At 38.3% G+C, this 25,151-nt stretch overlaps 1 protein-coding gene across 1 annotated transcript in view; it reads left to right on the top strand.

Annotated features, from left to right (window-relative positions):
- Positions 1 to 25,151, top strand: part of LOC127627230 (protocadherin-15-like) — a 505,252-nt gene that overhangs the window by 462,572 nt on the left and 17,529 nt on the right. The window contains exons 32-33 of the mRNA XM_052103574.1: positions 3,409 to 3,417; positions 5,038 to 5,148. Of these exons, the coding sequence (XP_051959534.1) occupies positions 3,409 to 3,417; positions 5,038 to 5,148 (120 nt within the window). The remainder of the gene's footprint in view (positions 1 to 3,408; positions 3,418 to 5,037; positions 5,149 to 25,151) is intronic.

The raw sequence follows: 25,151 nt of genomic DNA on the forward strand, positions 1-25,151 counted from the left end.
ATTACAGCATTACAGCTTGTTAAATATCTGAACATGTTTGCCAATACGCTCAACAAGCTATGTGATAAGATCCACGAGAACCTAGAGCACTTTGGGAATTGGGCATAATAAATTAGGGAGAAAAAAGTTATATTTACATTATATTTAAACAATTTCTCACAAGTGTTCTCTAAAGAGTTTTATCACATCTTTCATTAAAACTGTGATGCTTTACTGTGCATCAATGTGTGCAAAAGGGATGCCCCAGTATAGTGATGAGGACGCTATATTATGAAAAGGCACCATCTTTTGGATGAGACATTAAACCTATACAGGATACCTCTTCCAGGTGTCCTGGCATACATTTTTCCATTGGTCTCTATCCATCATAGCTTCTTACTAATGCCCTATATATACAGTTGCAAGAAAAAGTATGTGAATCCTTTGGAATTACCTGCATTTATGTATAAATTGTCTTAAAATCTGATTTTATTTTCATCTAAATTACAACAATGAACAAACACAATCTGTTATTATTATTATATTGTTCTTGTACATATTGAATACATTATTCAAAAATTCACAGTGTAGGTTGGAAAATGAATGTGAACCCCTAGGATAATTACGTCAACAAAGGCTAATTAGAGTAAGTAGCTGGAAAACCTGCCATCCAATTCATCAAAAGAGATTGGAGGTGTGGGTTAGAGATACATTTTAAGTTTGCTATTCACAAGAAGCATCTGCTGACATGGACCATGCCACACAAAAAGAGATCTCAGAAGACCTACTATCAAGAATTGTTGCTTTGCATAAAGCTGGTAAGTGTTACAAAGTTATCTCGAAGAGCATAGATATTCATGTATCCACAGTTAGACAAATTGTCTATAAATGGAGACAATTTAGAACTGTGCTACTCTCCCTAAGTGATCATCCAGCCAAGATGACTTAAAGGGCACACCGCAGAATACTCAAGAGGTCAAAAATAATCCTAGAGTGACAGCTAAAGACTTGAATGAATCACTGGAACTGGTTAACATCTCTCTACGCTACTGGAAATTTTTTTGTGGACTAATGAAACAAATTTTTAATTGTTTGGGAAACATATGCAGCATTATGTATGGTGTAAAATGGGAACTGCATACCAACATGAAAACATCATCCCAACGGTGAAGTACGGTGGAGGGAGCATCATGATCGGGGCCTGGACTGCTTGCCATCAATTAATTTCCAAGTTTATCAAGATATCCTAAAGCTCAGTATAAGATGGGTGATGCAGCAGGACAATGACACTAAGCATCTAAGCTAATACTCTACAGAATGTCTTCAAAAAAGTCATTTTTCACTTTTGGTGTGGCCCAGTCAGGGCCTAGATCTTAACCCAATAGAGATGCTGTGGAATGACCTCAAGAGAGCCGCTCACACAAGAAATCCTAAGAATATGACTGAACTAAAGCAGTTTTGTAAGGAAGAACAGTCAAAAATTCCTTCTGAACATTGTGCAGGTCTAATACGCAGCAACCAGAAATGCTTGGTTGAGGTTATAGCAGCCAAAGGAGGATCAGCCAGTAATTAAATCCAGGGGTTTACTTACATTTCCCATAGCACTGTGAACGTTTAATGGGATGTGTTCAATAAAGACATAAAATATTATAATTGTTTGTGTGTTATTAGCTTAAGCACATTGTGTTTTTTTCCACACGTGTCTTTAAAAAAAAAAAATGTACGCATTTTAGGACCAATTAGTGCAGAAAAACAGCTAATTCCTAAGGGTTCACATACTTTTTCTTGCCACTGTATGTGAGTTGGCTACATCACTGTACCATCCTCTCCACCAATAGCTTGTGTGTGGTGAGAGTTCTGGTGCACTATGGCTGTTGTCACATCTTTGCTGCACACTGGTGGTGGTGGAGTAGATTCCCCCGCTACTATGTGAAGTGCCTTGGGTGCCAAGAAAACCTGTACCTTAAAGCCCAAAGTATGCTTTGGTCAGACACAAATGCTGAGAGTCTGCGTACAGGATGCGTGATGCAAAGTTCGCCTTCAGCAGAGTGTGCGAGCACTAAATGCACACAATTTTTCTAACCGCGCATCTTCAAGCGCGCATAATGTGCATGTGCCTGCAGATTTTTGGTAGAATTAGTGGGTGCACAAGGTGGCTACACTCACATTTGATGCGTTGCTGTAATGAAGAAGCACTAAGAAGAAGTCTCTAAATATCAGGAGATGAAGGCAAAAACAACAACAGTGGATGTGCAAGTCTAGAGCGTGTGTGAGGAGGTCAGGAAATACCTTCATTTGTATAACTCGAGTCTGAAGGAATATAAAGACAAACTCCTGGGTCCAAACTCCTGAAGAGAAAGTCTGGTGTCTCATAGCAGTCATAGCGCACGTGCGACAACCACCAGTGTATGTGTAAGCTTTTATATGGAGTATACTTTAACAAGCTCCGTTTGGCAAAGTTGTGTTGCTATAATGCTTGGAATTGGATAAAGTATGCTGGCTGGTAAAGATAATGCTTTTATGAATCGAACATTACTTGTGTGCTAATTACTGTGCATGTTTACTAAAACATATGACTTCTGAAATTGACTTCTTGTACATATTATTTTCATGTTTAATAATGTATATTTTATCCCCATAAATGCCCGTTTTATGTTTTTAGTTTACAGTGTTATTAGGCCTTCAGTTTCACTCACTTTATCAACTGCCATGTTATTTTTTGCCATGTCCGTTTCTCGTTTTAGTCCTGACTACATTTTTCTTTAAAAGTAAAAATGTAGTCATGTTATATTCATTCATTTTAGTCAGTTTAACAAAAGTAATATCTTTTACTCAATGATGACGTGCAAAATGGATAAAGAGGTGTCAAACTGTAACAGTCCAATAGAAAATTTTATAATTTAATAGTCTTCATGATATCAATAGTCTTTCATCTCTTCTTCGTTTTGTTGACAAACACTGAGAAAAATGAGACATCATTCACGATAGAGCGGATGTTTTTTGTGTTGCCAGATTATGTTTGTTGTGTTGCTGGATGTGGAAGAATATTGTTAAAACAGACTACAAATTTCACTAAAATTGTCGCTAGAGGGCTCTTTTACTCACAAAGTGGGGTCGAGGTTGAGAGAGCAGAGAATAGTCAGGAAATTAATTAGAAGATTTGAGCAGGTAAATTGAGGATCACTCTGGAATCACAGAGGATTCAGTTCAGGATGAAGATAATTAATACTCAAGGGGAAGAACGAGCAGATTTCCACATTCCTATTGCGGTTTTGTGGCTGAGATGCAACACATTTTTGTAGTGCTGTTTGACACTTGTTTGATATTGTTTTGCAATATGTCCTATCTTTCCCTGTTGTTACACTATGAGTCATTGTCCAATCTCTCTCTCTTCCTCTCTTTCTTCTTTTCACAATGCTCCGACTTCAGATTCAAAGAGTAAGTTTGTTTCTTTTCTGTCAGTCTTGCATTCATAATGATCTACTGGTTATACATCTTAAACATTTCCCTCTCTCACAAATTGTCTATCTTTACCTTAAGAGGCATCCCAAAAGTATCATACAAAAGTAAACAAAATTACTCTTCAAGCAAACATTGAAATATATTAATGGTAATTTATTAGTATTATAGAAAAACTTCTGGAAATCTCAAAAGGCTTGTTTTTATAGTTTGTGTGTTTGGTTTTGAGATGTCTCTTGAATTTTGATGTTTTCATGCTCTCGACAGCCAATGATTCATCTAAAAAAAAAAAACACATTGTGGTTGGCAAAAACCATGTTTATTCTCACTTCAACCTGCATTTAAAGTTGTTGATTTTCATTTACCCTCTATAGTTTTGTTCAAGCTTTTCAAGGATAAGGGCATGCCACACAAACTGCCCATATTGGTATCTGCCAACTTTGGTTAGCTTCTCCCAAGTGGTAGATGAGTTTGCACATAAATACTATCAAAAAATTGTTTTATGTGAATATATTTCCGAACTATGCATACAGTAAGCCTATTATATGGATAGATGCATTTAGCAATATTTTTCCCTGCTGTAACCTTATCAGAACAGACCTGAAACCTAAAGTTGTGTCTCCACAAACCAATTGAGAAGCACTGGTCCAACAATAGCCAAATGTTCAGGAAAGGACAAAAACTTTTTAATTTCCCTGAATCAGGAAAAAGAACCATGGAGTGCTTGGAACAGAAGTACGTAATTTCTGCAACACTAACGCCACCGTAAGGAATTGCAAAAATAAACAATGTTTTCAAAACAGCTTTTTGAAAATACCCCTCTCCTGCAGTTGTTCTTTTAGTCCGCCCCCAACTCACACATTGGTTGAGTAACATTGTTGGGTGTGGTCTAAGCAAGTCACTCAAAACAAACACAGGATTTTGTATAGCTCCACAGAGACCCAGTGTTTACAGTTTTCGAGAAAATGTTTCTTTGATTGGCTTGCTTATATTTGTCTCTGCATAGTATTCTGTGATAGAACAAATTATTTAACACTGAAAAAAGTTACATACATCAGCTTTAAAAAAAGGTTTTGTTCCCTGAGCTGCCAAACACCTCTGAGGTTTAAAGTTCATTTTAGCATCCTTGTAAATTTTCAATCAATACAATTTTCAGTTTATCATGAAAGAAAAGATGAAAACAGACATAGTCAAAAACATATGAGGGTTTCTTTATGGACAGCATGTTACGCAATTACAAACTCAAACCACCTCACAGTCACCCAGTACATAAAACACTAGCTATTAAACACTCTAATGTTGCACTTGAGTGCAATACATTGGAAATATGGTTTCTTTCTTATATATATATATATATATATTGTGTTTATAGCCTGAATTAAGTTTTCTTTTTTTTTAGATTCTTTTTTTAATTGCAAGTATGATTAATGAGCTTTCTTAATATAGCCAAAGTCTCATTACATTCAAGTGCAATAAAAAAACATATTGCGTTTGAAGCCTAAATTAAGTTTTTGATTTATGAGTGCATGTATAAATTATAAATGTTTCTTAATATAAATCAGTGCACTTACTTTGCTCAACTTGTTGACTTATTTCAAGACGGCAGGCAGAGTGTGCAAAAACAGCCAGGATCCAAATGGCTCTTCCAGCTGGCAAAACAGGAGGTGCTGCAACCAACAATCTGTATGAAGAACTCGGCGACAGCACTATGTAAGTTTTATAGCTTCAATACTTACTCCTTAGCAAAGTCTTGGTTTTACAATATGTTGCTTGACCTGCTTAAATGACAGGAATACATACACTACACTGTAAGTTAAAATCTCTACTTTGCATCTTTAAGACATTAAGTATCACTAATGGAAATAAAAAAAAAATATATGCTACTGTGAATATTTTATTCAGAGTGGTTCTGAGTGCAGTAGTTTTAATTAGTAGTTCTTATTATTTATTCCCCAGGTTTTCCAGGCTCCCCAAACGTCCTGGAAAACCTGGAATTTTGCAATGTAGTTTTCCAGTCAGGGAAAATGAGAAGAAATACCTAAATGTCCTGTAAAATAATTATTTGTCATGGTAAATATTTCAGTATAATAAACCTGTTTGACTGTGTCATAAACAAGGTTGTTTGTAACAGTCAGGACTCGCGATAGGTGTCAAGTACACAAATTTGCATCGTTTTGTCACTGTTGGCAGCTGTGCATTGTGAAACAACAACATGAGCGAAGCCTTATGACATACAACCTCTCTGCTATTGATATAGTGATTTCTTTTTTTAGTTACAACATTTCTGTAATGTTAACTACAAAAATATTTGAGTTGCAGATTTTAAACAATGATGATTGTCGGACCGACCATTTTTTCTAAATGAATTTACACCCTGAGGAGGTAGCGTGGTGATGCTGCCTTTAATTCAGGATATAAATTAATTTTATTAATTATTCTATGATTGGAGTCTGCTTATACCACTGTTGCCAGACAATATGGACAGAATCACTGAATCCAGACATAAAAACGGGATTAACTATAAAATGCAGAATATTTGGGATCAAAATGAGTGCTTGAATGCACAATTAATCAAATAAGCTTTTTGGGGTTTAAGCTTGATTTAAATGGGGAAAAGACAACAATACATTACTACTGTATAGTAATGTAATGTTTACTGTATTTAGTATGTCCAGTGTTCCGGATTGTGCTGTGAGGATTTTGTAGCACTTCATTTGATGAAAATAATGCAATGTTATTAATTTAATTAGGCACCATTTTATTAATAAAATGTAATTAAACTGTTGAATTAACCAGCCAATATCCACAATTTACTGTATATCATGACCACATTTTTGCATAAATATTACTCCTGCTGGGTACATCAAATGTCCCGGAAAATTACACCTTTAAAATAGTGGGAACCCTGACTATGTGTGATTTAATGCAAGCTAGTTTTTTGTTAGGGTTTTGCAAAGCTTGACTATTTCTGCATTTTGATAAAACCTCTTCAAGTAATGACTAAACTTTTCTTCTTTTTTTTTTTAACAATCATTTCCAATATATTGTTTGATACTTGTCAGCTCCTTTGATACATTTTGACACATTAGATTTATAATTGTAAAATCACAGGCTTTGCTAAAAAAAGGTTCCAGATCCCAGTTGAAGGTGGCCCATGTCAATGAGTTTCTCCATAACCACCTGAGCAAAATCTTAGCTTGAGGTTATACCAGGAGAACACGACAGCAGTAGACATATTTTACCTAAAGGATGATCAAAAGAACGGCAGACTTAAAATTATATGACAATTAGCTCAAAAGTGCCTGACAAGTTTTATACTTACAACAGGCCAAATTCGTATTTTATCCTGAGGACATGGTCTGCTCACATTTTTTTTCTTTCTGTCCCTTATTTCTCATTTCTTGGATATCAGAACAAAGTAAGTAGAGAGCCATCTGTCTAATCAATTGTTTTAGACAATATAAATAATATATAGTTTGCTTTAGCATTGTTTTAAAGTTATTTGTATTTATGATGGTTTCGCTTGTAGTGTTTGTCAGCAAGCTGTTGAACATCCCTTTTTGCAATTAGTTGCCTAGAATTGTGAAGATAAATGGTTATTTTGTAAAATCGTACACTTGTTCATTGGTTTGGAAGACTAGCTATTAAAGATACTAGATATTAGCTAGTAAAGTGTTAGTGGCCTTCCCTGAAACCTTTTTGTATTGGGTGTTTCTTTAGGATTGGCTTGTATTGGCTAGCATTGTATTGTTAGCACTCTAGTCAATCCAAGTAGATGCTTTTCATAGCGGCTTTTCCTCTCCCAACTTCCAAATAACTTGCCGTTTACATCATCTGTTAAGGCAAACTTTGTCTTTTTTGCGGTTGTACTGAAAGCAGGGCTAAGAGGTGTGTTCTGCAGGATGGCGATCGGCAGCGTCTCATTAGCACATTTGCCTCCCGTGCTATTGCTGCTCACATGGAGTCCACTGCTAATGGAATCCTACTCAACAACTTGCCCAAGTCAGAGAGCAACATCACCTTCCTTTCAGACGAGAACCCACTTACTACTACCAACCCCCTGTACCATGATGATGGCACCCTCAGCAGCCCCGAGAACCAACTTCGGAGGTTCCTTCTAGGCATGTATTCACCCAGCACTAAAAGTCTGAGAAAGTCCATCCAGCGCTTTCCATCTTCAAACTCAGGCCACTCCTGGACTTTACCCTCTAGGCTACACAAGTGGGAGTCCAGTGATGCCTTGCATGGCCGGAAGGTGGTCATGGACCCAGTTCAGTGGGAGTTGCAGCTGCTGAAGTCAGAGTTTAAGGACAGTAAGGAGATGATCGATGGGTATGATGGGCCAGTAGACGAAGACCTGGAGCCCAAGCTGACAGTAAAGGAGCAGGCAAGGCAGTTTGAGCAACAGGCCCTACAGGAGACAAGGCAAAGGGAAGGACAGGAATCTCGTGGGTCACTCTCTTCAGAAATTATTCTCTCTGTATTTGAGACCCCACAGTCTTCACTTATGGGACATAACATTAGACCCCCAGCCATCATCATCACCCAGACTGATGGAACGCCTCCGCCCAGTCACAAGCCCACACCACCATTGCTGCGAATGTACAGCAGGATGGCTAGCCATCCTGATGTAGAGTCGTACGAGGTCAATGTGGAGATCATTCCAGACCCTCCAGATACACCTGCTCCTCTACCACCATCACCCACTCCACCTCCTTCTAGTCCCCCTACTAAGTCCGCTCCTGAGCCTCTGTCCCCTCCACCGCTTCCCCATTCCACTCCTCCACCTCCTCCTCCCCTCCCACCTCCAGCATTTCCGGCCTTTTCCCATCCCATGAATGCCTCTCCTTTTGTCTTTCCTCCCCTTCCCTCAGTGTCATCCCTCCGACCGGTGTCCTTACAGCCTCCACTACCTCCGATACCTTCCGAGCCAGAGCCTCCCAAGAGGAAACTCAAGGGGATCCTTAAGAACATCCAGAACATAGCAGACATAGAGAAATCAGTTTCCAATATGTACAGTCAAATAGATAAAAAGAAGCAGCCACCAAAGATTGTCCCCATATCACAAGTGTCTGTTGAAACAGAGGCTGGTGAAACAGAGGCAGAGCCTGTACAGGAAACACCAACACAGGAGCCCAATCCAAACATGAACTTACTAGTGGAGGAGCTGGAGAAACACTTCCCATCCCAATCCACTGTCCTGTGACACTCTCTTTGACCATGTTGCTATTACTTTCATAGGGGGGGTGCTCACACATGACACATTTTAACATTAAAAGCACAGCTGAATTAAACAAAAGGTCTATTTATAGGCAGGATAAATTCTATACACCATTGCTTATATAAACACTAAATTCCCAATTCCTCAATTGTCCATATGTAAATATGTTTATCCTGCCCCCAGATTAATTTGATTGGTCAATTGTTTTAAAACTGACATTAATCTGCTGCACTCTGTCATTGTATTTGTAATATGCGTTGCTCAAAAAAACAAACAAAAAAACAACATAATGGCCAAAGACTCCAGTTTTAACATAAAAAGACCAACAATTAAAACATTGTGTAGATGGAATGTGTCTGGGAAATGTCTGGTGTGAACGGACACCTAAACTATCTCTAAAGTTTTGTCAACTTTGCTTTTTGTCTTATTATTGTGTTTCGTCTTATTGTGTTTCATCTTCTGTAACACAACATTCAAGTGTCTGTTCTTTACCGTTTTTGTAAAATAAGCATTTTTAATTGGTCTGGAAAAGTGCAAATGTGTTTTATTATTTAGACTAGATAAACAAAGCTTACTCCTTTGAACTGTGTTTTAGAACTCAAAAGACTATTATTTACTCGTAGGAATTATCTTATTTATATGCAATAATGTTGGGCTATAAGGCAATGTTCACACGGGCAGAAAACATTTTTGGATGCAATAACTCAAATCCGTTTAGGTTTTGGTAGTCTCAACAGGACAAAAACACAATAAATCAGATTTTTACAAGCCTCATCCAAACCACATACATAGGTGGTTTGGAATCCGATTAAAATCATATTTTCCTTAATGTGTCCAAGTCTGAAAAGTCAGATCGGATTTCATGTGGGGATTTTTTTCATCATTAGCTATGCGCAACGGTTGTTATAAGTTGGGTTTTGCGACAAAGAATAGCATAATTAATACCTTCACAGGGCACTTTGAATTTAATACAATAGTGATAGCCAAGCCATAGGATCATTACAAAAATTATTGTCAATAAAAATGACTTCAAGTGAGTTCAGCCTGATATATTACACATTCCAGCCCTACAAATCTCTCACAGTGGAATGTCAACAATATCATTTAAATGTTACAGGGCACACAAAGCACTGCAAACCTCTTATAATAACACAGACATTGGCTTAACTTTCCCAAAGATATGCACTAAGGTGCAGTAACCCATACCGGTTGTGAGAAACCACAATGCGATAAAGCATTGAATGTCACGTGAATACAGGACGCTTGAGCATTTTATCACAGGATGCTGGTCCTCGTCTCACCGTCCAAACTTTTTATAATTTTATATGAGACACAAAGCCTTCAATACGGGATGTTTCGCTCTCTGCTAAAATATAGGACCCCAAGATAAAAGGCATCCCGTATGAGATAAGACGTCCCCACTAAAACAGGCAGCAACAACACTATCAGCAACAAACATTGCATATGTCACCTCTCCCAAATTTAATCCCTTGCCACCAATGTTCATATTTGGATAACTTGCAGTTTGAACAGTCACTCAAAAAATTTGATTTGAGGAAAAATCGGATTTCTCGTGCAGTGTGAACAAAGCCTAAGTTACCATTACTGGATGGGATAAATGTCCTCTATAAAGCTTTACTCTGAGGTACACTGTATGCGCTCACCTCTGTTTTGTCTTTTTTTTCTGTGTCAGCACAGCATTTGTGGCCGCATTTTCACTGTCATCCAGTTCCATTTTTTTTCACTGATAAAAATAAATACATTTCTTAAATAGTATTTTTGTCTTGTTTTCCAGTAAAAATATCTAAACATTCTTGGAACAAGATACATTTACTTGACAAGAAAAATTGCATAAATGTTTTTGTCTAAATGAAACAAAATTTTGTGAGGTTTATGCTTAAAACAAGAAAAAACTATTTTCCAATGGAATAAGAAAATTAAACTTATCAAAGCCTAATTAGCTTTGATTAGCTTATCAATTAGCTTAAAATAGTTTCAAAGGGAATTTATCTTAAATATATCTTGTTTTAAGGGGCGGCACGGTGGTGCAGCGGTTAGCACTGTCGCCTCACAGCAAGAAGGTCGTGGGTTCTGTGTGGAGTTTGCATGTTCTCCCCGTGTCTGCGTGGGTTCTCTCCGGGTACTCCGGCTTCCTCCCACCATCCAAAAGACATGCAGGCTAGGTTAATTGGTGTCTCCAAAAAAAAAAAAAATTGCCAAAGATGTGGATGTGGAGGTGAGTGTGAGTGTATGTCTGTCTATGTGTGGCCCTGTGATGGACTGGCGACCTGTCCAGGGTGTCCCCCGCCTTTCGCCCAATGTTAGCTGGGATAGGCTTCAGCCCCCCGCGACCCTGTACACAGGATAAGTGGTTGACGATGGATGGATGGATGGATGGATATCTTGTTTTAAGAATGTTTAGATATTTTTGATAACACTTTGTTATGAATTTCTGGTAATTCCATTTGTTACCATTTAATTACTACAATAATTACTATGAATTATTTTTATAGCATTAATTTTTTTTTAATGATAAAGCTTCACTATTTAACATTGTGCTCTCCAGCGGCATCTGTGGTTGAATGTTACAATTGCAAGCAATTTGCGGAAGAACACATTACTTGAATGTTTCGTCACTGCACTTACGGTGGATGAATCTCATGATTTCAGCTTACCTGGACATCGCCTGTGTGTGACCATGACTGGGAGATATTCGGAGCTGGTGTCATAACGTGCTATTTTCATGTTGGTATTATGTTATAGAATTAAACATTTAAAACTGAAATATTACTTGTTTTGATGAAGATTAAATATCGCTCATATTTTGAATGAATGAATTTTATACTTAGCTTTTCTGACACTAAACTCAAAGCACTTTTTCATAGAGAACAGGGTATAACAGTATTACAAGTTAATGTGATTATTCAAGTGTTTTATCTTCTGTTTTACTACACATGTCAATTTGAGAGGTGATACTCGTGATATGGCTGATACGAGTTCAATGGAAGACTTTATTATTTTTATATTATGTTGTACAGCCTCAGTTGATAATGCAAGTGAGCCGTAATACTACAATATTATGTCTATGCACTACACACAATTACAACGTAAACTAAAACTAGGATTCAATAATGATGGGGATAAAATATACTTTATTAAACATGAAAAAAATATGCTAATATACAATATAGAAATTACAAAAAGTACATTTCTGAAGTCATAAATATTAGTAAAACATGTCACAGTAACTTCCACTGACAACGTAGATACATCGCGATCGGTTAACACATGATTAATGTTCGATTCATACAAGCAATGACAAGAAATATAAGCTTGAGCAAGCCTAACAGACAACATATTAAGCATTATAGTTCGCCAAACGGATAACAGATAAACATACATGCAGATGACAGCGATGCTGTCCTGAACTGCGTGAATGTGACTCAACTGAACTGGATTTAGTCTCCCCAGTCGGAACACGAGACAACTTCTTTCTTGTGTTTAAGGACATGATGTAATGATGCAGGGATGTACACCATAAGCCAGCAATTTTGTGCCAAATCCGACCCAATGGCTCAAAATACAAATCAATTTTATATGTTTACCATAATGAATCAGGGTAAGGTCATTGTTTTGAACACTGTCGGTTTATGTACTAAATCAGTAATGGCAATTTGTTAATTTTAACCAAAAACTCTTACATAGTGCAGCTTTAATAAACTGTATTTATATGTTAGTTATGTTAGGTCATGCACTATGAACTCAAGACATATTTACTGGTGGAAAACATGGAATTTGTACATTTAAAAATAGCTCAAATTTGACCCAAAGTATGAAAAACCATTAATATAATAACATTTGTAAAATGTATATTTCATAATGTACCTACTTATAATGCCTCCTGTATAATTAACAGCATTAGCTAAGAGACTTATTTTAATATGTAAGCAAAACAGACATTAAAGGACCTATTTTAAAAGTGCTAAATGCAGTGCTGTGCGATACATTATACGAGCAAAGTCAGAGGTCATGGCCAATTTTCATCCAAGCATGCGCTGTCTAGGCACAAGTGGGTTTGGTGAAATTGCACAAACAAAGTGCTGATGGTCTGGGTCAAGTGCAATTTAATTCTGAGGTTCCATTCCTGTCAAACACCAGTATGATAAACAAAGACCGCATATTCATAAGAAGTTGGTAGTGTAAATGGGCTGCCTGTATGCAAGGCATGCATGTCAGGCATATTTCTATGACTGAGGCACGCTCCTTTTATAGGCATGGAAAATGTGGTTCTCGTCATTACTTATCTACTGACACACAAATCATGGCTAGTATTAACAGTGACTGTATTAGCCTTCCAGGTTAGTCTGTGGATCGATTTTTATATATATATATATATATATATATATATATATATATATGCTTGCATGCATTTTACTTTTACTGGTCGATTTTGCTTTAAAAAATGTATTCATGCATTAATGGTTTTTAATGCTTTTGTGTGCTTGTTGTGACTGCGTTAGCTTGATGTGACAGGCCCAATGAAAGGTCCGACCTTGGCACAAAATTCTTCGAACATAGCCCTTGATATTCAGAAGTATGTAACACGCAGCTGGTCGTTAAAGTGGATCCTCAAAATCTGCCAGAACATTTTTGAGAGCAGGTACCCCCCACATATGCAGAGACTGGTGGTGTATGGGCAAATCAGGCATTTCAGCCCTCATTGTATTAGATATTACACTTATTCTGCGGCATCACCTGCACCATTTTAAATAACGAGGCTCAATTGCTTCAATCCTACTAATAATCTCTCCTTGAAACAAGGAGGTAATTTAGCTGCACCATCATGACAAGGTGGCTTCCTCAAGATAGTGCGCATGACTTAGTGGATGGAAACGAGCAATGATTTGTATTTTCTTTAGTCCAGCTATTGACATTGTGACACATTAGCTTCATAGCATAGTCTTCATCATTGTCAGTGTTCGCATATTTGACATTTCATAATGTAGTCTGTACTACAAATGGTGTACTAGTTTAGTGTGCTACTGTTTTTGAACTGTTAAGATGTCATGATGATCACCAGGGGCCATATTAAGACTACTTATTGCCCCTGGGCATGAATAGATCTAGTTTTCTTATGGATGATTCATGATTTCTTTCCTTTGAAACACAAACATTTCTTCCTCCAGGGGGTGCTTGATTGCACAGAGAATCAAATCCTCCATTGACCCACATTGAAATCTCAGGATATCTTAATATACAATTAGAGCCATTTTACACTGGATAGTCATTTTTAATAAAAAGCGATAATTGAAATGAGTTGTACCTGTGAATGGAAACTCACCGCAGGGTAGGTGATTCCTTGACTCATTTTATCTTGTTTATTCACAACTTTTTCACATAAACATGTAAACGGGTTCCACAAAATTAGTCATCAGCTCTCTTCTTTGTTATGAACTTGCCCAGTCATCTTCTGTGACTGCCGTATATCTTAATTGTCGTTAACTGTCACAACATGGAAACAAATGACAGTAAACTAAATCAACACATGATTTTTATATATAAAAGGTTATTCAAACACACTGGTTATTCAGTCACTGTTTCCTATAGGTCTAGCCTGGTAACAGGCTTGCTGACCCTCCCAGACCTGGTAAGTACTAGTCCATGATTAGGTGTGGGGAGTGTCTACATTTGGAGTAGATGGTTCAATCTCGTGTGTGTGTGTGTGTGTGTGTGTGTGTGTGTGTGTGTGTGTGTGTTGGCTGAGTGCTTACAGTACCTCTTGTGTGTGTTTTGGTTAGTTTGTGGAGTTAGCATTGTCTGAAGGTAGTGACTGTTCTGACGCAACATTGCTCCTTATTCAGACTCAATGAGGTATGAACGAGGTGTCACACTTTCCTGTGTAATGACTGCAGGTGAGGTCCAGATTCTCATGATCAAGCTTGGTGAGGACCATATCTTTGGATGTTCAGCAGGACTGTCACCTGTGGTGGCACAGGGAGTGGACCTATAGCACATCAGGGCTAAAAGAGGGTCTGTCTGCTTCAGAATTCTTTTGTCGATCTGTACTGCCCTCTCTGCATGCCCATTGCCCTAAGGGTGATGAGGGCTAGATGTGATGTGGTTGAAATCTAGTTGTTCAGCCTGTTCACGAAATTCCAAACGGCTAAACTGAGGCCCATTGTCGTTCACTACCTCATCTGGAAAACATAATCTGGCGAGGATCGCTTCCAGTTTATGAGTGGCATGGGCTGCATTCTTCATGTCCGTCAACATTACATGCCACCAAATAGAGTCCTTTGCTTGCTCTCTGCATTTTCTTGCCCTGGTGACCCTTGTCTGTTTTTTCTAGAATTCCTTTCCTTATTGCTTATGGCATAACAAATATTCCCCGGAATATAATTTCCTTGTGCTCAAACAATTCACCTTTTGTGATCATATACTACCTTGCTGGGGTAGGAAGCTGACTCACATGTTGTTGCCACCCAGCTTTAATCAACATGATCACTGCCTGCAGCTTACTGTATGCTGCCGGAGCTGACCTGATGCAGTCTATTTTGCATGGTGTCGCAGGAAGGCCTTCCATAACTGCACCCACATAACATGCCACATCAGTGTATGTCTACGTTTCCTCTATGTTGTAGTTCTGTGGACTCCTGGACAATATGTCCACAACCACCAGTGTTTTGCCAGGTGCGTGCTCTGCTTTAGCCTTAAACCTCATGAGGAGTCTCTGATATTGCCATGGGATTTTATCTAAGCTCTTATTGTTAATAAGTTGTGATCCGTCACCAACTTGAACTCATCTAGACCACACAGATATTTTTTTGTTTTCAAATTTCACTCTTTATCTGTGCATGTTGGATTTCTGCTTTCCGTGAGTCACCTGGAACAGCACACTTCTGGCTTCCATTTATCGTAGTGCAGCCGGAGGAACACTCCTCCAAGCCTGTTGCTGTTTGCATTAGCGGAGATGGCAGTGGTCCGAGTGACATCATAGTATGTGAAGACTGGTGTGCTCATGAGCAATTGTTTGATTTTCTTTCAAAAGCAGACTGCTGTGTGTGTTTCCATGTCCACACGTTTTTCTGTCTCAAGAGTTCAAATAGTGGCTGACCTATATAAGAGAGGTTTGGGATGTACCTCCCCAGATAGTTCACCATGCCCAGCACCCTTTTCAGTCCTTGCAGGTTTTGTGGTGGTAGCTGCGAACTGATGGCTTCCACCTTACCGGAATCTGGTGGCATCCCTGCTTTGTTGATCAGGTGAACCTGAAAATGTAGTCATTGTTTTATGAATGTACATTTCCCTCCATTCAGTTTTAATCTAGTAGACACTTCTCTCTGCAATAAGTTGTGCATCGTGTTGTTCCATGTTTGAGCGATAGAAGAGTATTTTGTCTTAAAGATTTCTATTCCTTCCAGGCCATGCAGCATCTCCAGCAACATTCTCTGAAATATCTCAAGAGATACTGGAGATACCATAGGGTAAACTTCGGAAATGATACCTGCAAAAAGGAATTTTGAAGAGTTGTGAGTCTGCAGCTGTCTGGATGGAGTGGAATCTGCCAGAATCCACTGGCAACATCTAGAGAAGAAAATACTTTGCACCATTCATCTTGGTGATGATTTTGTCTGTGGTGGGGAGTAGATATCATTCTCTTTTACCAGCTTCATTAAGTCATTTTAAATCCACACAGATGAGTGCCTTGCCAGTTTTCTTCATGACGGGCACCATGTGTGCGGACCATACTGTTGGCTGTGTCACAGGCTCAATAACACATTGTTCTCCATACTTTGCAGCTCCTCTTTCACTCTATGCAGCATTGGAATGGGAACTCATTGTGCTGTATGTGCTGTGTATGGCTGCAATGACTATTACAGGTGTATTTTGACAGAGACCATTTTGAGTGTGCCATGTTCAAGTTATGCATTTTGGTGTTCGAGAGCCCCACCACTGTTTTCTTGGAAAACCTCCTCCACCAGGCTCATTTCTGCAGATAAGGAGTGACTGATCAAGTTGTTCACTGTCCAGAAACTACATAGGCAGAGAATGGTTATATCTTGTCTTTGTACATCACATTGGCTTGGAACTGGACTAAGCAGTTCAGTTTGCCAACTGGACTGTTCAGTGTGATATCTGCTGGTTTTTATGGGCACAAGGGTGCTAATGGTCTCTATTGCCACTATATTTACATTGGCCTCTGTATCTACTTTACATTTTTCAGGTGTAGCCCCAACCAAGTGCACAGTCCAATGTGTGAGTATTCATCAAAATTTCTCAGGACTATGGTAAAGTCAGTTATCTGTCTTAACTCTGCGAACATGAATTATTTGTAAATTTTTAACGCCTCACTCTTTATGCCATAAATGAGACAACTCACTTGCACAATTCCATCCTCTTTGTCAAGCTTCGTTGATGACGCTTTGAAAGTGCTATCTCCAATCCATCCATTCCATTGGTTTGAGAGAATCTTGCAGGGGTACGAAACTTCACAATCATGAGTTTACAAAGTCGGACTGCCGTGACTTCTGACACCATGTAGAAAGACTGAGGGTAGGACAACTTGTTTATTCACAACATGGTTACATAAATATGTAACAGGTTACACAACACTAGTTGTCAGCTCTCTTCTCTGTTATGAACTAGCCCGGCCATCTTCTGCAACTGCCCTATGGCTTAACTGTGGTAAACTGCCGCAATTTGGAAATAAACGGCAGTGAAAAATACAATCACATGACACTAATTTCCTAAACTCCTCATCCATGCAGTAACAATAGATGACTGTGATTGGTCCATCCTGACAAGCGCCAAGTGAAAGTACCATGAAATTGCTGTTGTAGCAACGGTCTGCACCTCTGGACAGTAATTTACAGCTGATTAACTATCTTGACTTTTTGAATAATTACTTCATAAAAACAAAATACAAAATAAAGACTATTGCAATAGATAGAAACCTGTCACAGCAGTATATATACATAATAATTTTGTGTCTTAAGTTATATCTTCAAATGTTATTTTTGAATATGAAAAATGTACATAGGTCCAGACCTAGGTGACCTCATAGCTGGTTACGGTCATGGGCATATTATATTATATTTATTTGAAACCATTTTTTATAAGTGAATATTAAACCTAGGATTAATTCATCCCAAACTGCTAAACATACAAACTCCATTAAAACTTTTTGTTGATAATTTCACTCTTATACATGCAAAGACTGAATTTTTATTAGACTGTCTAATAAGACTGTCTATTTTTGTTTTTTATAAACTTTATACTTCATATTTGTGAATAAATTTAAGGTTATCACAAAACTATGATCTGCAGTGAGTATCATGGCAACAAGGCAGCTCTGAGGTTGCATTTCACACAGAACTAAAGCCTTATCTTAAGCTTAACACTGATATTTCTTTCAGGAAATGCAAATCTACCTTTTGATCCCATTTTCTTTGCCGTTATCTCACAGCATACAACACTTTCATATCTCATTCTTTGATTTGTTTATCAAATCTGTAGTGCCATGCACTATTAGCAGTAACAGTGCCATCATGACAGTGTTAAGGAACAAACAAATATGTAAACGGCAATCAAAGGAAGCTCTGTGTGTGTCAAGATTATAACAAACACACAAGACTAGGTCACCCCTACTGTCTGCTTGGTAAAGATGTCCACACACACACACACACACACACACACACACACACACATATATATATGTACTGTAGCTCCATATATTGCACACACTCCCATAGGTTGAGAAGTCAACAAAAAGTCAATTGAAAGTCATAAATTATTAAGAGATAAATCTTCATTAGAATCCCTTATTATGCCCACATCATGGAAGAACGCCTGTATTTGCTCTAATTTAAACGTGTGTGTGTGTATATATATATATATATAAAACCACCTGCTTAATATTGTGTATGTCCCCTCCGTAAGGCACAATATTAGACATGTGATTTTAATGTTATGGCTGATCTGTATATATACTGTGTGTGTGTGTGTATATATATATATATATATATATATATATATATATATATATATATATATATATATATATATATACACAGATCAGCCATAACATTAAAACCACATGCCTAATATTGTGTAGGTTGCCCTTGTGCCACCAAAACAACACAAACCTGCATGATTGTTCGTGCCAGATGGGCTTGTTTGAGTATTTCTGTAACCGCTGATTCACACACGACAGTCTCTAGAATTTACTCAGACTGGTGCCAAAAACTAAAAACATCCAGTGAGTGGCAGTTCTGTGGACAGAAAAGCCTTGTTGATGAGAGTGGTCAACAGAGAATGGCCAGACTGGTTCGAACTGCTCTTTCTGAGATGCGGGTTGGCGTTATGAAGGGGACCTACACAATATTAATTAGGGCAGTCAATTTAGATTTGTGTGCATAATTAAAAATAACAGAACATGAAATTACATAAAATGTATCTTGCAGTACCCTCAAGTACTAGTTTTATGTTTTTTTGAGTCAACAGTCACACATCTGGGATGGCATGAGGGTGAGTAAATGAGAACTTTCTTTTTTGGGTGAACTATTGCTTTAAGGTGGGTGACAACACTTGTAGCTTCTGGAGGAATCAATGGACTAATCATTCTGAATAACAAAGAACCCACTGTTAAAACTCCCCTAATCACTGAAATAGCACCAACTAGTCTCCACAGCACAATGCGCTATTGACAAAGAGACACTCCAGTTATTGACAAGCTCCTTTTACATGTGACTCGTCTCACACTGCGTGCTTTACCATGTGAGAAAAGCCATGTGAGACTTTGAACGTAAAAATGTGTGTGTGTGTGTGTCTTTCATGTAAAACCCAGAAATGCTTATTTTTAAAGAAATATGTTTAAAAAAAATGTGTTTAATGTACTTGTGTATTTCTGATGTTAGATCAAACTAGTAAGACTGTTTAGTTGTGTAGTAAAACTCTGAGGCCGTATATATATTTAATAGCCTAAGAGCGTATATCCACTTTTAAGTGTACTAAATACACGTTTCTTGGTATCAAATTAAACCTTACGACTTGTCCTAGCTGAATATATATATATGGTCACATTAAAACTTATTCTGCTATGTGTTACCATCGTTTGAGTGATTCAAACCACATCCAGGACTCGGTCATAAGTATGCAAATGAAGAGCCTTGGCAGAACAAAGAAACCAACTCGTGCCCAAAACGGAGGGGTCTCATTGGGTCACTTCTCCCAAAGGAGGTGTGACCTCCCTGCCTTAAAAGTCAAGCTCCAACTTTGACTCGCTCTCTTCTGCTGAACATTTCAACTCTCTTATCTCTTACCTCTTCCCCTTGGACTTCTTCTGGATCACTTCAAACCATCTCTCACTTCTCCCCCCCGATCTTCTGCAACTCTCCGGAACACTCGTCAACTATTCAACAGCTATCCTCTAAGACGCTTCGAACTTCTCGGAACAACCCTTCAACTCTCTCTTCAAGTGAGTTCCAACTCCACGCTCTGGAAACACCGAACCGAAATCCTCCGTCTCAAGAACGCCACTAGGACACGGCATACACGCAGCCTTGCTCAGCAACGCAAAGATCCAGTGTGCAAGTATTATTTCACCTGAAATTCAAACGCGTTGAAGTGTGTAATTCCATTTGCTGGCTCTTAAGGGTTGATTGTTGTAATAAGTTGGCTATCCTTATAATAATCCATCTATTTTCCTTATTGTTTACTTTGCTTATTTTATGTTTATTCTATGTTAAATGTCTGTTTGTAAGTATAGTGATATATCATAGTGCCTTGTATTAAAATCAATTATACGCTTGATTGTCTGTGGTTGTTGGTCATAAAACAAAGCCTCTTTAATGTGCGATTTTAAGCTACAAGCTGATATTATCAAAGTAAGTTAACATGCTTTGATGAGTAGCTTATAACTAAGAATAAACCTTCTTGAGAATTGATCAAGAGTATTTAGCAAAGTGGTTCGGCGGACGAACTGACTGGTTGCGGTAGCCTACGGGTCAATTCCATTGAGGGTTTATTAAAATTAATATAGCCTGTCTGTATATAATGTATATTCCTAATTAATTATAATTTGTTGTGTTTAATTATCTATATATATTTGAAGCAGACTCTTGGACTATATAAGCCCTTTTTGGGGCGTTTTTGTATGTATTGGTATCTAGGTCAACCCGTATGATTAATCATTGATTACGATCATTAATTAATTGTACATTCCCCAAACCTGACCTGGATACCCTACACACTAAACAAATTTATATTACATATAAGCTAATGTAAATAGTATACCCAATGGAGTTTGGCAGATCAGTGATTAAGTCGACGGACAGGTGGGACCAGGGTCTCTGAGGGTTGGGCAGTGGTTGTAGCAGGCCGGCTGGCAGTTCTCTGGGGGTTTTAGACTTTACACAAACTTGACATGCTTTAATGTATGCAGTGACATAATTAATTATTGAAGGCCACCAAAATGAGTTACGTAACAGGATTATGGTTTTGGGTGTCCAGTGCTGAGGGAGGTATGGATCTATTGGATTGTTCTTTGGCATAGAGTGCATGGTACAGAATGTTTTGTTGGAGGGCATACAGGTGGTTCAGGGTCTGCTTGGTGTCAGGATCTCTTCCATGATGTCCCAGCTTATGGGTGTGATGACAGAAGTTGGGAGTTCTGTTTGAATAATGTTGTTAAGGGTATCATGACGATGGGAGAGGGCATCAGCTAAGAACTGTGAATTGAAACCTTGTGAAGAAACTAGTCTTGTCAAAGGCCTTTTGAGCAGAGTCACTCCATGGTAGCTTGGGTGGTTTTCCCTTGAGTAATGACGTTAAAGGGGCAGAGATGAGACTATAGTTGCAGATAAACTGCCTGTATAAGTTTGCAAAACCCAGGAAATGTTGTAGCTCCTTAAAAGTTTTGGGTCTTGGCCATTCTGTGCCTGCCATGATCTTGGAGTCGTTCATCTCAACGCCTTTAAGACTGAGGATATACCCTAAGAAAGTTGTATGGGTAAGGAACTCACCAGCTCTACGTGAAGGCAGAGAAGTGTGTTTCAGAATGCGGGAGAGTAACATTTTCACATCTTTGATGTGTTGTGCTTGATCTTGGAGGTATACGAGTATGTTGTTAATGTAGGCGATGACACATCTGTTTATGACGCCTCTGAAGATTCATTGATGAATGACTGGAACAAAGCTGGTGCCTTGGCCAGGCCTTAAGACATCACCTGGTATTCATAATGCCCCCTAGTGGTGATAAATGTGGTTTTCCACTCATCTCCCCCTCAAATACGAATGAAGTTGTATGCACTTTTATCCAGTTTTGTGTAGATGCGTGCTTCACGTAGTTGTTCTAGGGGAAGACGGAACAAGAGGGAGTGGGTACCTGTACTGGATAGTCACTGTGTTCAATCCACAGTAGTCAATGCATGGACAGAGCCCTCACTTTCTTCTCAACGAAGAAGCCTGCTGCAGCTGATAAGATGGAAGGACGAATACTGCCAATTAAATGAATTCAGTGAGTGTTGAATCCTTACCCTTACATGAGAGTTTGGCCTGCTGATTGTAGTTCATTCATTCTTGGAACACAGTCGTGTGCAATCTCTTTCCATCCACTTTGGGCTGCTAATGTCCTGAAGTGTATGGAAAAGTCAGCTGCGGAACGTGAACCCTGGCTTACATGAAGCAGCTGAACAGAGACATCTTTACCTCCCACTGGGTGCTCAAACACTTCATGGATCTCGGAAGCAAAAGTAATCAAATGACGTTGATCACTCTCCCAAACAGCGGAGGCCCAGTCTAGCGCTTTACCGGTAAGTAAAGTCATCATAAATGCACATTTCTTGGATTCCTGACTGAAAGACTCTCGTTTATTTGAGAAATAGACTTTACATTTACGTAAAAATCCCTTACATTTCTCTGGTGCACTATCAAACTTATCAGGAAGAGCGAAACTTACTAGTGTATCTTGTGGAGATGGAAGAGAATGGACATAGCAGGTTAGGTTCTCATTTGAAGCTCTTAGGTGGTTCAATTGTTCTTGGAAACTTTTGAGCAGTTCGAGTGTGCAAATGCAGCCGGGAGCTGAGAAAATTCCGCTGGATTCATTGGTGGCGAAGTATTCTGTAAGGGACTCGACATGGAGTCGAAGGTAGAATCCATATGCAAGAAGTTTATTATAATCAGCAAACAAATCAAAGACACATGGCAGAGATGTAATTGTTGAAGCAGGCAATAGTTGTTACACAGTTAATCAGTCCAACCAGGCAAACAGAGAAAACCAGTAATCCAATATTAGTAATCCAGAAATCAGGCACAATGGTCATAACAAGTAGGTAATAAACAGGCAACGAGAATAATGCTTGGTAAGGCAGTTAAACTGGCAATAATTCACAAAGTCACAATGGAGAAGCATGGCTATTTATATAGTACAAACAGGAAGTCACCATAGAAGAAACGGTATAGTGTAAGTATTTGGGAGAGGGCTCCCTCTGGTGGTTCGGCTCAAGGGATACCAGCCCCATTCGTTACATTAAAGCTAAATTGACTGCACTAATAATTAAATATAATATGTATATAATTATAATATGGTGTGTATATATATATATATATATATATGGAGCTACAGTACATGTATTGCACATGCTCACATAGGTTGAGAAAAGTCAACAAAACAAAAGTCCATTGAAAGTCATATATTATTGTTAAGAGATAAATCTTCATTAGAATCCCTCATTATGCCCACACCATGGAAGAACGCCTGTATTTGCTCTTGCCAATCTGCAGCTTGGTGAGAATTTTAATTTGCTACAATTTAAGTGAAATGGCCTGCCACTTAGGAAAAGCTTCTGACTGAGACACAAACAGGCACTGTGTCCTGCCTGCTGACCAATGTCTATCTTTTGTCCTCTACAGAAATGTCATTGTCTTATTTTATACTTTGAATGAGAGGTGATAACTAAATTAATTATAAGAAGATGCCTACAAGCTTAATTTTCATCACTGCTTTAGAAAAGTCATTTTGCCCTAGAGATGATCTAGCTCATCTGACTATCATGTGGCACTTATGTTTGGGCAACTCGAGTTTGAATTCGCTTTGGATTTGGCTTGTTATATATACAGTATACAATACTGTGAAAGAGTGTTAGGCACATTAGTTTCACATGTTTCACCAAAAACATTTGTCTTAAGATGGTTATTTTATCATTTCTGCTTTAGCATGTCAATCATTCCTTTTGCAAATAAAATAGAGACGTAGAACAATAACCCCATATCTCAACATCACCGAGTGTGGGATTAGATGAAGAGACAGAAGCAACTAAAGGCAGCCTAAATACTCTCACCAGCCACTTTATTAGCTACACCTGTACATCTACTTATTCATTTGATTTTCTAATCAGCAAATCATGTGGCAGCAGTGCAATGTATAAAATCATTCAGATATAGGTCAGGAGCTTCAGTTTTTGTTCACATCAACCATCAGAATGGGGAAAAAATATGATCTCAGTGGTTTAGACCATGGCATGATTGTTGCCGCCAGATTGGTTGGTTTGAGTATTTCTGTAACTTCCTAGGATTTTCACACAACAGTCTCTAGAATGTAAAGAGAATGGTGCGAAAAACAAAAAAAACATCCAGTGAGACAGTTCTTTGGCGAAAACGGCTTGTTAAAGAGGTCAGAGGAGATTGGTCAGACTGGTCCAAGCTGACAGGAAGGTAACCCAAGTAACTACACGTTACAACAGTTCTATGCAGAAAAGCATTTCTAAACATAAAACGCATCGAAAATTCATTTTCTCTGAAGTGCCAACCCGTCTACATTCTGTGGATATTATTATTTCTGGATTGTGCATTTCAATTCACAGATTTGACCAAGTGTGTGGTAGCACTACTTTTTCTCGGCATCTGATTTAGAACAGGCTGAGCTGCAGATCTAAAATGGCCCTTTGATAAATTAACCATTATTTTTTTTATTCTTCCAGTCAGAATTTGCGCTGCAAGAAATATATTATAGCTGTAACGAATCAATTCTGGGAACTGACCACGATAAAAGTGGGATAATCCACGGCTTGGTGTGCATTAAACGATTTTAAATGCACTCCGCTTCTCATCGGGTGGGTCTTTCACCTCCACGTTGTGCATTTAAAATAGTTTAATGCACACCTAGCCATGGATTATCCCATACATAACAAGACAATAAAGCAGGAACCAGTGAAAAGACATGACTAATTAACTAAAGACAGATCTTAACAGGACACAATAAACATGAGGGTCATATGACAAAGAACATAACCAAGACAATAAACCAAATTTCTAATTATGAGTCCAAAGATTCAGAAACACAGAACATGTTACAAGCTGACAGTTTTTTTTTGAATAAAAGTCCATCAATTTAGCACATCTTGATTTGTAAATTTGTACCACTCTTCCTTGCAAAAAAGCTCCAGATCGATTAAATTGTGAGGGGATCTCCTGTTCACAGCCACAGAATAAG

Source organism: Xyrauchen texanus, chromosome 33 (genome assembly GCF_025860055.1).
Source record: "Xyrauchen texanus isolate HMW12.3.18 chromosome 33, RBS_HiC_50CHRs, whole genome shotgun sequence".
NCBI classification, from domain to species: domain Eukaryota; kingdom Metazoa; phylum Chordata; class Actinopteri; order Cypriniformes; family Catostomidae; genus Xyrauchen; species Xyrauchen texanus.